General features: G+C 40.3%; 2 protein-coding genes across 3 annotated transcripts in view; one reads left to right on the top strand and one right to left on the bottom strand.

Moving 5' to 3' along the window:
- LOC138023238 (single-stranded DNA-binding protein 2-like) overlaps positions 1-3,780 on the bottom strand; it is a 278,648-nt gene extending 274,868 nt beyond the window's left edge. The window contains exon 1 of the mRNA XM_068870260.1: positions 3,684-3,780. The gene's annotated coding sequence lies outside the window, so the exon portion shown is untranslated. The remainder of the gene's footprint in view (positions 1-3,683) is intronic.
- A 9,775-nt stretch (positions 3,781-13,555) lies between these two features.
- On the top strand, positions 13,556-15,163 carry LOC138024071 (uncharacterized). 2 transcript variants are annotated; one of them, XM_068871159.1, is made up of 3 exons: positions 13,556-13,574; positions 14,411-14,638; positions 14,722-14,887. In XM_068871159.1, exons 2-3 carry the CDS (start codon positions 14,412-14,414, stop codon positions 14,885-14,887), a joined length of 393 nt encoding a protein of 130 aa, XP_068727260.1. In that variant the 5' UTR covers positions 13,556-13,574; position 14,411. The 2 variants fall into 2 exon arrangements, 1 of the variants encoding a protein (XP_068727260.1); XR_011126889.1 differs by lacking the exons at positions 13,556-13,574; positions 14,722-14,887 and adding an exon at positions 15,098-15,163 and having other exon boundaries at positions 14,524-14,638.
- Positions 15,164-15,563: the final 400 nt, after the last annotated feature.

Raw genomic sequence — 15,563 nt, 5'->3', positions numbered from 1 at the left:
TGTTATTCGGCAGGTACAAAACGCAGGTCACAAGTCACAGGTCACAGGCACAGGTCATTATTTAACCTATATAGAAAGTATCCTTAACATTCATAAAAGGTAACCTTAGCCCTTTTTAGGCCTAATTAGGCTTAAAGAAAAGTATCCTAAACATTCAAAGGCCCAAGGTTAGCTTTTGCGAATGTTTAGGATACTTTCCATATAGGTAAAACAATGACCTATGACCTGTGCCTTGTGACCCGCGTTTTGTACCTGCCAGTTGTTTTTGCTCATTATGATCACATCGGTACAATTAATGAAAAAAAACCTTTTTTTTTTTACTATTGGTCATGACTTTTATTACATTTGGTGGCTCTTAAAGGAGCCGTTTTCTTTTTCTTTTTTCTTTGCGGATTCATTCTCCCGAGGCAGTTCCTTCACGTTGGATGACGAGTGTTTTTTTCTCCTGCTCTCGCATTGCCTGTTCAGACTTTCATCACGAACTGGCGACACAACAAAATTTTAAAAAATCGCATCAGCGGCGCGAGCAAAAAATCGCTTGTGTAGCCGCGACTCTAGGAAATTTGTTTATACACATTGTTTAATTCATGAACAAAAAATAAGCGCTTTCATGGTAAATGTTCATCGACTGCAGTGTAACTTCACAAAACTCTATTACTTTATTAAAGTTGAGTGAAAAGCTTCGACAAATATATAACTTGAATAAGATGAACCGCACAGGCCTGAGAATTGGAGAAGTGGAAAATAAATTTGTTTCATACAAAAGTTCAAGTTCTTGGCGTTTTTCATTGAACGGTTTCGAATGTTTGTTGTTGTTGTTGTTGTTGTTGTGTGACAGTGAAAATAACCTGTTGAATGACTTAAGTTTTGTGGATGACATTCTCAAAAGTGAAGTCATCAAACTAGAGTTTGTTTTCTTTTACCGTAGCAGCTACGTCTTACTGTATTTGTACACTGTACTTTCAACTCGCTTGCAGTCATTTACAGTCAAACGCGTCGGCAGATCGACTTAAATGTGGGAGTAACGAACTGTGGGCAAAACAGCTGTAATTCAGCACAAACTATCCGAATTCGTTCAATAGGCCATTTTACAGTTGTTTGCTCTGCGACCTAGCCTATGAATGGCTGCGAGGCTGCCGGTGACCTTGCATTGATACAGCCCCGCTTGCTTTTATCATGCAAATTGTGTTGTTGTAATGCTAATTAGTCCGTATCAACATTACAAAGGCACTGAGGTTTGTATCAAAACAGGGTCACCGGCAGCCTTGCTTCCATTCGTAGGCCAGGTAACGTAGCTACAACTACTGTAAAATGGTCTATTTCATACAGTGTTTCAGGAAAGCAAAGTTCCTCGAAAATTTCACAGAGATCTGTTTACAATTCCACCGCACTGAAATGTTGCCAATTGGCATGATATATTTTTGGGTTTTAACGGTATTGTAACTTTGATTCATGTTAAGTTTCACGCTCGCCATGAGCATAGCTTTGTCGTTTAAATTCGCAAACGTTCATGTAACCGTCGGACTTCTATAAAAATTTATGCTAATCTTGCCGCTTCAGTGATTCTTGTGAGACAAGAGTCTCGTCTCTAGAGACGAGTGTCTCGTCTCTGGAGACGAATGTCTTGTCTCTAGAGACGAGTGTCTCGCCTCTCGAGGCGAGACTCTCATCTCTATTATTAGACTATAGACGAGACACTCGTCTCGCGAGAAACGAGACGAGACTGGTAACTTACTTTTGAGCGGCAGTGTACCTCTTCGTCGAATTCTAACGCTTAACACAGGAATTTTTAGTTATTGTGAAAATCTTTCTATATACCTTAGGAATCATCCTTTCAAATTTCAGAGAAATCGACCAGTACACGAATATTTTACGAGGTTTTTTTTCAATGGGATGTCAAAAGGCCAAGTGGATGTTATGCATAATAGGGGAAGTTCGGGCGATCAAGTTGCGCGTGTGACCCATTATAAATATTGTTTCACAAAATGTTCCAGAATCGTCAAGTATCACCATAGAAGACAAGAACATCATTCTTAGACTAGAAGCTTATTCTACGCCAAAATTAGGTTCTGGAGGTAATTTTGAGAATAGAAAATCAAGTTTACGCCACATGGTATATTTATATTTAATTAAGTTCACACAACCGAAAGACGCTTACCTTTAATATGCTTTACTATTGCCATGAAAACTATCCAGTTAAGCTTGCATATTACACAACATGATGAATTCATAAAGGCCACCTTTTCCAGCGAATTATTTTTTGAAACAAACAACATATTTGCTATGAGGCAAACAACCCTTCCTATTTCATTACGTGAGTGAAGACAAGCAACTCAATCGTGTCAGATTGCACTCCGTGTCAAAAATGCAACTAAATAAATCTCCCACCAGTGTTCAGCATCAAATCCTTTACTGAAAATCCTTTACCCTTTACTTGAATTATCAAGCAAAAATGGGCAACAAGCTTTCTTTCAAATAATTTTTGACTAACAAGAATAATTAGTGAAATTTCTAATTGTTTCCAGAAGACTGTGCAGAATTGAGTACAAACAAATAAGCCAGACAACACAGTCTCTGTCTTTGTTAAACCCGTAAGTTACTAGAGAATTTTCCATTTGATTTCAGTGTTGTACAAAACACCACACTTGTACAATATTAGAACTACAGCTCACTTTGATTACGGCTCGACGGGCGACATATTGTTGTCGAAGTCCACTACTCGTCCCTTTTAAGATTCCAGTTCTTTTTTTTCAGCGCCTGTCTTGTTCAGTATCCAATTGACTTTCGATTATTGAGCTCCATAAGGGTATATTTTGTTTAAAGATCCACTAAAACGCCATTCGCGTTACGTGACTTTCGACGCCATTGCCGGTTAAGTTAATCATTTTACTGTGTCCACCAGAGAAATCTACGCATATCCCACTACCCTCTCGATCCTACGAACATACACACAGAAGGCTCTATGCACAAAGACACCACTTAGCAGGGGAGTGACAGGCAAGACTTCTACCAACACGGAAAAAAACATAAAACCAACAAATGAAACGTACATTCCGACTGGGTTTGCCACACTGGCAACCCAGTAATAATCTGAATGATTAAAAACAGTAACTGGCTGGAGGAAACCAGTTGACTTTTCACAAAGCACAGTAAAGTGTGTGCATTACTCCATTAACCTACTGACAAATCCACTACTGCATGAAAGCTCTATCACCTTTCTATTGAACAAAATGCAGGTACATGTAGAGTAAGCATCGCTTCTGATCACTAATTTAACTACCTGTAATTAAGGACACATCTGATCACTAATTTAACTAATTAAAGACACAACAGGTTTCTTTTGTTTTTCATTTAACAAACGGCGCTGCCAGGGAAAACAGGTTTTTTGCAAATGATAATTTTCAAATATCAATTGCAAAACAGCCAAAAAAAAAACCCCAGGCGTTCATTTTATTTTCATTTCCAAATAATCTGTTGAAATTTCAGGTTCCTATGATGCTCATTTCTTTCCTGTTTTTTAAGTTTAACTTAACTAAACTCAACGAAAAAGGAATTGATTTCCTGAGTAGGGGAACTCAAGCCTCATACTGTACTGCAAAAACCTGCACCAGTCAAAAGAAACTTGACCCTAAAGTAAACCTACACATATAACTTAGTATGAATTCATTAATTTTTAAACCTACCTGAACTATCGTGTGGAGGAAGACAAACAGCAATGCGACATTAGCATTCTTCTTTGTCATTGAAACAACTGAACAAAAAGGTCAAGGATGTCATTACTGATCATTAGGATATTGTTCATTAATTAACTTAAGACATTTTCATGTGATCATTGAAGGACAGAGAATGCTCCATAATTTGACCAGATCCTGCTCTTCTCTGGATGTAATGAAAGTACTTAATATCAATGTTTGTTTGGAGCACCTCTCTGCCGGTACCAAAATTGAATTTTGGCATTCACAAGTCACATTTCCAGCTTTTCTCCATTTATCCCATTGACATCTGGAAGCGAGACTTAACAGATTTTATTCTGCCTAACGCCAGACGTCTTTACTCGTCAAAAGGGGGTATCTTAGGGCATTTAAGGCATCAATGGGTTAAATGTTTATTCATTGCACAGCCACCAAATAACAGAGTTGAGATCTCCATGGATTGACAGGAAAAATCACCTGGCATTAGACAAAGAAAAGTAATTAAACATGAAGACGCACTGCAAAAGGGTCGTTTCATGCTCTGCTTTTCATTCAATTTCATTCAAACAAGACTGATTAACGTACAAGATGACAATCAACAGACAGAGGGAGAGAATGCCTAAAAGATATTTCCAGCTCAGGAAAAATGGTTGGGAATTTTAAAAAAATAATGACAGATAACATCTAACATTATAATACTATTAGGGGCTTTTATTGCACAAATTATCACAAAGCTCTGCATGTATATCCATTCACAGTTGATTGACAAATCATCCACGTAAGTCTAAGGTACCATGCCTTTTATAGTGGTCGTGTTTAAGTGGCCCACTTAGGAATGAAATGGTACCAGTACCAGGATTCTAGACAAGTTTGTAACGTAAGGTGTCAACAATGAATTCCAGGAAGTCAGATTTCGACAGCTGTCACCGAACAATTATAAATTTTTGCAGTAATTAATTTGTCAGGTCATGAAGCTGACCTTGTAGGGTTATTGATGAAAGACCCCACCCACCAATGTGGCCTGGGTTCATTTCCCAGACTGGTTTATGTAGTAGCTCTCATAATGTATAACATTTGGATCGCTACCCTAGCCAAAAACAAAAGACTAAAGAATTGAAACAGTGACTTAGACTCAAAAACAATAGAAGCTGCTTAGAATACCAAACAATTGCAGGTTACGAGAGCTGGTACACTACTGCCCAGACTTGGCGTCTGCTGCGAGAGGTTTTTCTCTGGGTACTCCGGTTTTCCCCGCTCCTCAAAAACCAAGGAAAGGTTACGTTTATACAAACGTTGGCCGTGTAGCACCTATATTTTAAACAGATTTAACTGAATAGAGTGTAATGTGAGGTGCTAGATTTCAATCCCATATGAACCATGTGAGCGTTAGCCCTACAGATGGAAATGGGCCCACACAAGGACAGAGAAAAACTCTGACCAAGGTGGGAATTGAACCCACGCCCTTCGGGTTAGATCTCCGCCGCTCTACCGACTGAGCTGCAAGGCCAGACGGGAGCAGGCCGTGGGAAGTGGAGATGTTAAAGTCACGGCAATGAACATGTACAAGTACAAGGAAAGGTTACGTTTATGTGTTTCACTTCTAATTGGTTGAGAAAATGGCGCGAGAACTTTCAACCAATGTTTGAATGAAGTGATGCAAGACCAAAGCAATTCGCTAATTACTTTCGACACTCAATTGAAAAGCGCTCTAATGGCTCTTTAAGCTCTACCAACCACAGGAAGAAAAGGCCCTTTGTTTCGACAACCAATCAGGCTCTTGCCCCAGTCTTTCAAACGATGGCTAGCGCTATCCGCCGGATAAATCACTATCCAGTGGATAAATAACAACAAAATCAATCGCACTATCCAATGGATAGTGGTTTATTCAGTGGATAGCGTTATCCACCCTTTGAGCAACTGGGGCTTGGTTGATACATTAATGACAACAGTTGATATCAACGATATCATTGCTATAATGGTAGTCTGGATTGCGAGAGTTAAGGTGGCTCAAACCAGTTTCAACACTTGAAAGAAACGTTCTCAATAGGAGGATTGACACTACAACACTTTGTCACTTGACAGCAATGTTATGGTACCATATCAAACACCAGTTATTGCTAAAAAATATTCGGTCATTTTGGTGATGTAAAACGTTAGCGTGGCAACACGAAAGCCCTGCAAATGCACCCCATATTTTGGCTTTGGTTGCTTATATCTCAAAAACCAACTCGGTGACCCCCATTTCTGAAGTGCAATCAACATGCCATGATAAAACGTTCTGCAAAGTTTAAAAAAATTATGTGAAACATGTTTAAGAGCCTCCTTAAATAATTAAAAATTTAAGGTAGCTCTGAAACCGCTCCACAATTTTTTTTTTAAACTTTGCAGAGAGTTTCACCTTGGTCTGTTGATCACTTTTGTGCAATAAAAAATGGGAGTCACCCAGTTCGTTTTTGAGATATAAGCAACCAAGGCCAAAATATAGGGTGTTTCTGCAAGGCTTTCCTGTTGCCATGGTAACTTAATACGTCACAAAAAGGACTGCACCTTGTTCAACAATAATTGATGTTTTACATGGTACCATAACATTGGTGTTACGTGATAAAGTGTTGGAATGACAGTCTTTCTAATAAAAGGGTATCTTAAAAGTGTTGAAACTGGTTTGCGCCACCTTAATGCAGAAGACCCCCAAGCAGGTAAGGGTATGCTGCTTGTTGTTTATTTGTTGGAATGCATTCTCTTGCCGTTATCTTCTTGCGGCCAGCTTTTCTTCTACGACGGATTTGTCGAAGTAAAAAAAAAAAAAAAAACAGCAAGAAGTGCCATCCATTTCATTTTGGACGCCATCTTCAACTCCAAGTTGGGAAGACAGCTGATTCGGACATTCGATTTTATTTGATGATTGACAGGCCAGTTTCGGCAAATTTGATATCAGAGAGTTCTCCTTCGATACCGCCAGCTTAATCAGCACTTTTATGATTTTTACACAATGGACGGATCTTGCTATATATTGCTTGCATATATTGATTGCCCTTTGTGGAATCATCATGTATTTGACTGTACAGGCTCACACTCATTTTTTTTTTTAAATCTCCATTTGAAAACGCTTTCATTTTGTCTGCCAAAAAAGGTTCTTCATTCAGTTTTAACTTCAAGAAACTAAGGCTATACTCCGAGTCCCTCTCACTTTAGAACCTCGATTTACCATTGGAGAGTTCAATCTAGATTGATCGTAACATTTCCTAGTCACGAGTATCTCTCAAGGAAATCCCATTACACTCATTTTGAAGTTTTCAAAAAATTCGGGCGAAATAAAACACAAAGCCAAGTTCACCTGCAGATCTGAAGAATTTGCCATTTCGACATCATAGCCGCAATTAAAATTGTCAACATCTTAGGCTGTTTATCGCTTACAAGTCATCGAGTATCGTACAAACAGAGAGATTACTGTTTCAGCTCATCATCATTATCATCCATCACATTTTGACGAAGCGCTATAGTCGACTCTGTTGAATCAAACAAACGCACTGGCTACTGAATGTAACGGCTGCCAAAATTTGGATATGTTGGCGACGCTGAGCCATTGAATTGTAGTTTATTAGTGTCTACACTGACCTAAGAAACGTATTAATGATTGAATTAAACGTTATTGATTTTGCGTATGTTGCTAGGGTTGGTAGCTGAAACCAGTGCTGACTGAGCGTATTAATAGTATTGAACATCATTTCGTTGCATGGGGAAGACGTACGTGGAGCTAACCTCTAATTGCTTGTTGATTGGCTAAAAACATTAACTCTTTGACCCCCTTGATCTAAAACTAAATCTCCTAACTACTTCCATAGATTTTTTCGTTAGCTGGTCATGAGAATTTGGCGCTCTATAAGGATCATACACTTCAGCTGATTATAATGTTCCTTCTCAATACTTGTATGCCTGACAGCGTAATGAAATTGAGTGGAGAATTGACATACTGATCAATCCCATGAGTCAAATGGTTGATGTGGCTCTCAAACGTCCAAAAGATCCAGCATTTGATACGTCCAATAAAGTTTCAAGTAGAATTTTTGATCGAAAACTCAAAACTTTGCTCAATATTTGGCTAATGATTTGTGCTGGCTGTGTGGGATGATGAACGGTGAAACTTGTACATATTGACATAAATGACAGCAATGTTGGAAGGAGACGTATGAATAGATACAAACATGCTATAAACCCAGAAAAAGAGCAATTAACAACATTCGTTAGGGTTAAAAATTTCAACAAAAATGATGTGGTATAAATACGTGAAATCAAATTTAAAGAAATTACTTGATTTCTTAGTGATAAAGGCAGAGCCTTTGTTAAAAGAAGCAACCCACTAGTTATTCTCCGATGGCAAAAATGTATAGTAATGCGCTTGAGGAAAATATAACGTTTCAATTTGCGGACTATATAAATTCTGTTCATGAAAAATTAAGAGTGGAAATATATATTTCGGTCATGACAAATACCCAAATTGCTTTTGTAAAATAATGGCATAGGTTTCTCTAGTGGCATATTTTGGTGTTGTTAACTAACTGTTAGTCAAGTCAAGTGTTTTGATCTGTAAATCTGTAAAATGTATTTTAGTGCTTGTAAAACGTAAAAAAACGACTCTGAACTAGGCCGCTTGAGACATCAATTTTTTTGCTGAGAAAGAAAGCAAGTTGATTATTCAAAGCCAAGTGTAATTCTTATATGTTTAAAGCGAAGTTTGAGGAAGGGTTTTACAGTACACTGCACATAACCAAACAAGGTCTTATTTGAAAATTATAACAAAGCTATGTATTTTCAAGCACGTATTTCCCAGATAGAAAACTTCATTTTCCTTCCATCTATGACACATTTTTGGCACCTTTTTTTGTCTACTAATGGTTTCTTTACTTTTTGCAGCATTCACATAACCATATCCTTTTAAAGTTATGTACCATGGCTTACTTCTATTTACTATAATTTCTTCATTTCTTAAAAGGATGATTTCTCAATTTTGAATTGCTTTTTCTTTTGCTGGTTGTAGGTTCCTTTCTAAATGTGATTTGAGTAGCACTAAAGTGGTTCTTTTTGCTCTACATCTGGAGTTATTCTCATTCTATAATATGTTAAAGAGAAGAAACAACCTGATATTTTAAACTTTTACTCGACTGACAGTTTTGATCCGAAAAGGAAAGGAGAGGAAATGAAAGGAAAGGAACTTTACATAAGTGTCTAGTGTTGTGTTAGCTTACATGAGGTATTGTTATAAAGTTAGCTAAATGACGTCTTGAAGTAAACACGTGTTGTTTATTGAAGACAACCGTAAGCCCAAATAACCCGACATGGTGGCAGCGGGAAGCTCCCAATAGCCTTTAAACTGAAAGAGAAACAAACAAAACAGACATATGGCAGACCAAGGTCAACATGAAGCCGGAATTCAAGCTGAACAACCTGAAATAGTTGAAGAGTCCAACGAAGGCGCTCACCCTGCACAACCAGCCGCGCAACCACAAGTCGCTGCAGCTGTACAGCAGCCCGTGAACCAACAGATATCCATGGCGAGTTATCAAGTTCCATCACCTGAAAAGGTCAACTTCAAACCCGAAGAATGGTCCCGCTGGATCAAGCGTTTCCAACGATTTCGAAAAGCAACCCGGACTCGACTTAGAGAACGGCGAAGGAAATTTCCCTTTCGTAAACGGTAGTTGCCATTTCTCAGAACAGTCGTTGCCATTTGAAACGGTCGATGCCATTTATAACGGTCGACTGCACACTTCACTTCAAAGACAATTAAAAGAAACAAACTAAGAAATGACAATGGTCCTCAGTTTGATAGTGCAGAATTCTCCTACTTTGCTAAGGAATGGGGATTCAAGCAAAGCACAAGTGCACAAGTAGCCCTAGATTTCCTTAAGCAAATGGAGACGTCGAGCGGGGAGTTACAACTGTGAAGAATCTTCTAACAAAGGAAAAAGATCGTGCTAAAACATTACTCGCCTACCGATCAACACCACTAGCATGCAAGTTCTCCCCTGCCCAGTTGCTGATGGGAAGGCAAATTAGGAACAGCGCTTCATTATTCCACACTCAGCTGAACCCGCAGTGGCCTGATATGGATAACCTGCGTACAAGAGAGAGCATGAGCAAATTGAAGCAGCAAACGGTGTTCAACACCAGGCACAAGGCCAAGCCCTAGCCTTCAATTGGACCGGGTACAAGGTGAATCAAAAGATGGTGGTCATGAATTTGTGTGCTTCGCTCTGTATACTCCTTGCGGCGCTGTTACTGTACTCCAGGCTGTCTGATCAACATCATGTTATCACTATTGTTGTTATTGGGCCGGGAATCGCTTCTCTACCTGATAAACTATGTTCCATCTGGTGTTTCACTCAAGATGTCAGACTCAGGAGATTTAATTTACCGCCGAACCATCGCTATGGCTTACAAGACAACCCTAACAACTTCTACGTTGTCATCTCAGCCCTGCTATTGAGTGGAGATATTAGTGTCAACCCGGGACCTGAAAGAGCTAGGTCAAGAACAAGACCAATTCTCTCGGTCGGGAGGAAAGGACAGTGTCGATCTGTAACCTGTCTCGTAATCAACGCGCAAAGTCTTAAAAGCATAAACAAAGCTGACGGCAAAAAAGTGCACAACCTGTCTCGCTTTCAGGAACTTGTTCAATCCGAGCAGGCTGATGTTGGTAACTGAGACCTGGCTGACTAGCTTCGTTGAAAGCAAGGAAATTCTACCATCAGGCTATGTAATCTACCGGAGAGATCGGGGAAGCCGCGCTGGCGGCGTATTATTAGCTGTCAAAGCGAACTCTTTCAGCTCTTGTCGCGAAATCGCCGATTTAAATTACTCGGATCTGGAAACCGTGTCTGTGGAACTAACAACTAAATCCAAAGCTAAAATAGTAGCTTGCTGCTGTTATAGAACTCCAACACCTGAGAAGGACTGGTCGGATAAATTTAATATCTACTTGGCTAAACTCTCGTCACGCTACAGCAATATGCTAATCGCCGGCGACTTCAACTTCCCTGAAATCCACTGGGAATCGCCTGAGAGAACCAAAGGTGTTGATGAAGTCGCGTTCGTGGAACAGTTAAGCGATTTTTTTCTTAACACAACTGTACACGATACCAACTAGAGGTGATAACGTCCTAGATCTTGTTATTACTAGCGTTGCTAGTCAATTAAATGATATTTCTGTACTCAGTCCAAAAGAAAGCCGCCTGTTCACGGATCATGGCACCATCGTATTCCATTTAAAGATCTCAAGGAAAGCCGCGCCTCCCATAACACGAACAGTGTACGACTATAGCCGAGGAGATTTCAATGGGCTTCGCTCAGCCATCGGGGCCATCGATCTGTGTAGCACGATCAACACGGACGATGTCAACATAAGCTGGCACCAGTGGAAGGACGCGTTCCTCGCTGCGGTTCAGGATTATATCCCTAAAAAAAACATCAAGAGGCGCAACAACCCACCCTGGATCAATGGAGGCATTTAAGAAAGAAAGAGTCCGCGAGGCAGAAATTTTTGAGTTCCCCAACTGTTTCTCTACGGGCTAAATTCAGGGAAGTCAGAGCCAAAGTGAGAAATATGATCAAGGAGAGCCCAACTAACTTTTTTAATTCTCTGGACTCCGACCTCCGTAACAACCCAAAGAGATTTTGGTCGGTATTTAAACTCAGTAGTAAAGAGTCTAATTTTCCCGATACTATGTCAATGGGCGTCGGCGAAGGGGTATCGACACCAACTCGCACGGCCTCAAGCCCTGCTGATATCGCATCTATGTTCAACGAGTACTTTACGTCCGTGTTTAGTACCAAGGACCACCCAGACCCGACACCAACGGTGCCTGAACCATTGGACCACGCCTTGTGCGATGTCAGCTTTACCACGGAGGATGTATCGGAGGCTCTGCTAGCCCTTGATCCCAACAAGGCTACTGGTCCAGACGGCATCCCCTGTCGTCTCCTTAAGGAAACAGCGCGGCAAATAGCTCCATCACTAACTCAGCTGTTTAACCTGTCTCTCTGCTGCGGTACGCTCCCGGACGACTGGAAACTGGCGAATATCATTCCTGTCTACAAAAAAGGAGAAAAACAGTACGTAGATAACTACCGCCCAATCTCTCTCCTCTCAATAGTCTCCAAGGCTCTTGAACGCTGTGTGCTGGGAAAAATACATGACCACATATACTGCCTTATCAGCTGCATCCAACATGGCTTCACTTCAGGTAAATCTTGCACCACCCAACTTCTTGAAGTACATGATCACATCGGCTCGTTACTGGACGCTGGCAAGCAAACAGACATTATATACATGGATATGTCGAAAGCATTCGACAAGGTCGATCATACTCTGTTGCTGAACAAGCTCCAGACCAACTTCCTCATCTCTGGAAACCTATTGTCATGGTTCCGGTCTTACTTATTAGGCCGGAGACAACAGGATACCCTACTGAGTATCAGTTTCCCCGAGATGGATGTCACGTCAGGAGTCCCCCAGGGTTCCATTCTGGGACCAATATTGTTTCTCTTGTACGTGAATGACCTCCCCGATGTTGTGGTGGACTCGAAAGTGGCCTCATTTGCTGACGATACCAAGCTGTACCAGAGGGTTGACTCCACTCAAGACGCTATCCTGCTGCAAAACGACCTAGACAACCTGGAGGCCTGGTCTATCTCCTCAGGCTTGGTTTTCAACCAAAAGAAATGCAAGCAGCAGCACATCACAAGAAAGGTCAATCCAGTTGAGTTCCAGTGCAAGATAAATGATAAGCCGCTAGAGGTCACGAATCACGAGAAAGACCTCGGAGTCTAAGTTAGTTCCGATTTAACGTGGAAAAAGCACACGCTTGAGCAGTGCGCTAAGGCAAACAAGTTACTGGGGCTCATACGTAGATGTGCGATGGACGTTCAAGGCTCAAGCACCCGCAGAACTCTCTACTTAGCTATCGTACGTCCTGCTCTTGGCTACGCCACTCAAGTGTGGTCGCCGCAAACAATAGACCTCATAAGACGCATCGAACGCGTCCAGCGACGCGCCTCAAAGTTTATTTTATATCTACCCTCCCTATGTGAGGAAAGCTATAGAGAAAGGCTCTTGTCAACTGATATTCTACCTATCTGTTATTGGCATGAGTTTTTGGACTTGGTCTTTTTCTTTAAGGCCACCAATGGTATTGTTTGTGTATCACATGACGTGCTCCCTGAACGCATTGTTCCCATAAGGGTCACTAGAGCAAGCACTAGCAATGACAAATCTTTCAGACCAAAGAAATGCCGCACTTCTACTTCTCAGCTCTCTTTTTTTGTAAGAACTTCTAGAATCTGGAACGCTCTCCCCCTGCAGTTAAGATATGACCATGTAACTCTAAACCAATTTAAATCTCTGCTCTCCTCATACTACAAAGATGCACTTATCTCGCGCTTCGATGTTGAGGACCCTAGAACCTGGAAATCTGTCTGCTTAAAATGTAATACGCCACGCAACCTCTCAGAGCCTATTTCGTGTTGTTATTAGTTTTCTATATTTTACTATTTTATTCGAGTGTTGAGAACTTTGTTAATCTTGGGCCCACAGTAATTGGCGTCAGCTGTTGTGGTCACCCTGCCTTACCCAGTATTTGTTTATTTTTTGTTTACGTCGTCATGTTTTGTTAATAGTTCATCTAGAAGGCGAAGTTTAATAAATAAATAAAAATAAATAGGTACTGAAGTTTTCGTCAAGGACCTTCAGCGGTTAGGAAACGTCATTAGAGACATTTAGCACCAGGTTTTTCGGCGCAACCCTCTAACGGCGAACGCGAAGAAATCACGTGATTAGGCTCTAAAGTGACGTCTGCGGTTTTGAACCGGTGTTTTCAACGCGAAGAGGTAGGTTTTCACGTAAGTCATTTACGGCAAGGTTTTCAGCCTCATATTTACATTTATGTCACGTACAAAGACACGAATCACTTAGAGTAAGTTAAAGTGAAAATTAGGGCGAAAGAACGGCCACCGATGTAACTGTTGTTGAATGAAAAATAACGCCACTCCTGTTCACGAATTCAATATGGCGGCCGCAGCAAGTGAAAACATGTTCTCCTGGCATTTTGCTTTCGGCGGGATTGTTTGTTTAGTGAGATCTAACTGTTGTGTAGGATCGGTGTCTGAGGTTATCCAAGGAATTTCCCCTGAAGAAACACTTTCTTTTCTGAAGTGGAGACCTAAAGTGTATAGTATTAACCAGCAACAGTGAATTCTGCTCAAAATGTTCAGGGCCGTAGCCAGTATGAGGCGAACCGAGGCACTTGCCTCTGAAAGATTTAAATTTGCGCTACTTATTATTTTTGTGTACCCATTTGTGTGTCTTGGAGAAAATATTTAGCTGTGTAATTTCACATAAGATATTTCAGCATTTTTGTCAGGTTCCTGTGATAGACTGTAGCTTGAAAAATGATTGTAAACATAACAGTAACATATATGAATGTCTTTCTTCTGATGGCTACTGCTCTGCTGGCTACTACTTTGAAGTTCTTAGTTACTTCATTAGAATTCAATGGTTATAAGTGTTCATCATGTCATAATGTGAATTGAAAGACAACCACATTTGTACAATGGTGTGAAATGCTGGTTAAAGTTAAATAAAGCTTGCTGTTCAAAACACACTTTGAAGAGTTCTGACGCGTCAAGAGGAGTTTATATCTGATAAGGCCTTTTTAATTTTACAGTATGGCACCCTTTCGCTGGCCAGAAACACGCCACGACCTTGCATTGGCCAAAGAGGTCGCTCAGTACATGCCTGAGAAACCACAAGAATGGGAAGATATAGCCAAGCAACTTAGCGAGGCGTTTTCTACAGAGGCAAAACAAGTGGAACTTAAAGGGAGAGGTTGCAGAGAGAGAATGGACAGAATACTTGATAGGTACAAGGAGGAGAATGCCAAGGCTTTAAAGAGGTAGGAATTAACGGTCATTAAACCTCACAACATGTGAGGATTTCTGTTTTTGCTTATAAGAAATTGTTTATTTTATCTTAAAGATCAGGCACAGAAGAGGAGTTTACTGAACTAAACCAGCTCTGTGAGGATATATTAGCATTTAGGAGAGATACTGCTGAGTTGCAAAAGAAAAAAAAACAGGACAAGAAAAAGAAAGAAGAGGAGAACAGGAAAAAGGGGGAAGAGATGAGAAAAGCAGCTGTTTAAAGATTAGCAAGTTAATATTTAAAGAAGCAGATTATTTTAGTTTGTAGATAGCAGAGTTGCTGTGTTGGTATTAGTCCTGTTATTATGGAAGAAGTTCAAATACATGCTCAAGAGGTGCAAAAGGACTTGAGGATATGTATAACCCTTGATATTTTTGTAAGCCACTCACTCCGGTAACAACCTCTGATCCATGAATTTCCTTTATTTCAGAACGCCGTAGTGAGAAGTCAGTCAGTGAGTCTGATACTTCAGATTCTGCTGGAAGTGATAGTGATCAGAGCACAGCTAAAAAGTATTTCAAATAGGAATTTAAAATATTCCAAAAGATTAATGGAATGCATCAGTTTAAGGCAAAATCAGAGCCATTAATTTTTCATACAGGCACTGTAAAGGCAAACCTACATGTATGAGTTCCTAAGTAAAGTGTATGCAAGAGTGGAACTGGCCATTTAGCTTAGCACTCTTTGTGGCCTTTGTTCTTTGTTAAAGTCTATAAGGTTACTCCCTTTGTACTTATAAGATAGCCAAAAAGGTTTATAAAAAAAGGAATCCACAGGAACAAACTGCCTTAATCAATTGGGATGCATGTCTGTGCCAAACAATTAGTCATTCCAGGGCTAGTAAGTCATATAAGGTTAATGTATGTAGGAGTTGTTTTATTTGTTTGTGCATATCA

Source organism: Montipora capricornis, chromosome 11 (assembly GCF_036669925.1).
Source record: "Montipora capricornis isolate CH-2021 chromosome 11, ASM3666992v2, whole genome shotgun sequence".
Taxonomy (NCBI): Eukaryota; Metazoa; Cnidaria; class Anthozoa; order Scleractinia; family Acroporidae; genus Montipora; species Montipora capricornis.
This window is presented reverse-complemented; position numbering and strand designations above follow the sequence as displayed.

Excerpts from the sequence above, each read along its gene's own strand:
- LOC138024071 (XM_068871159.1), top strand. The coding sequence starts at position 14,412 with ATGGCACCCTTTCGCTGGCCAGAAACACGCCACGACCTTGCATTGGCC. Across the intron at positions 14,639-14,721 it reads AATGCCAAGGCTTTAAAGAG|ATCAGGCACAGAAGAGGAGT; the intron begins GTAGGAATTAAC and ends TTTATCTTAAAG.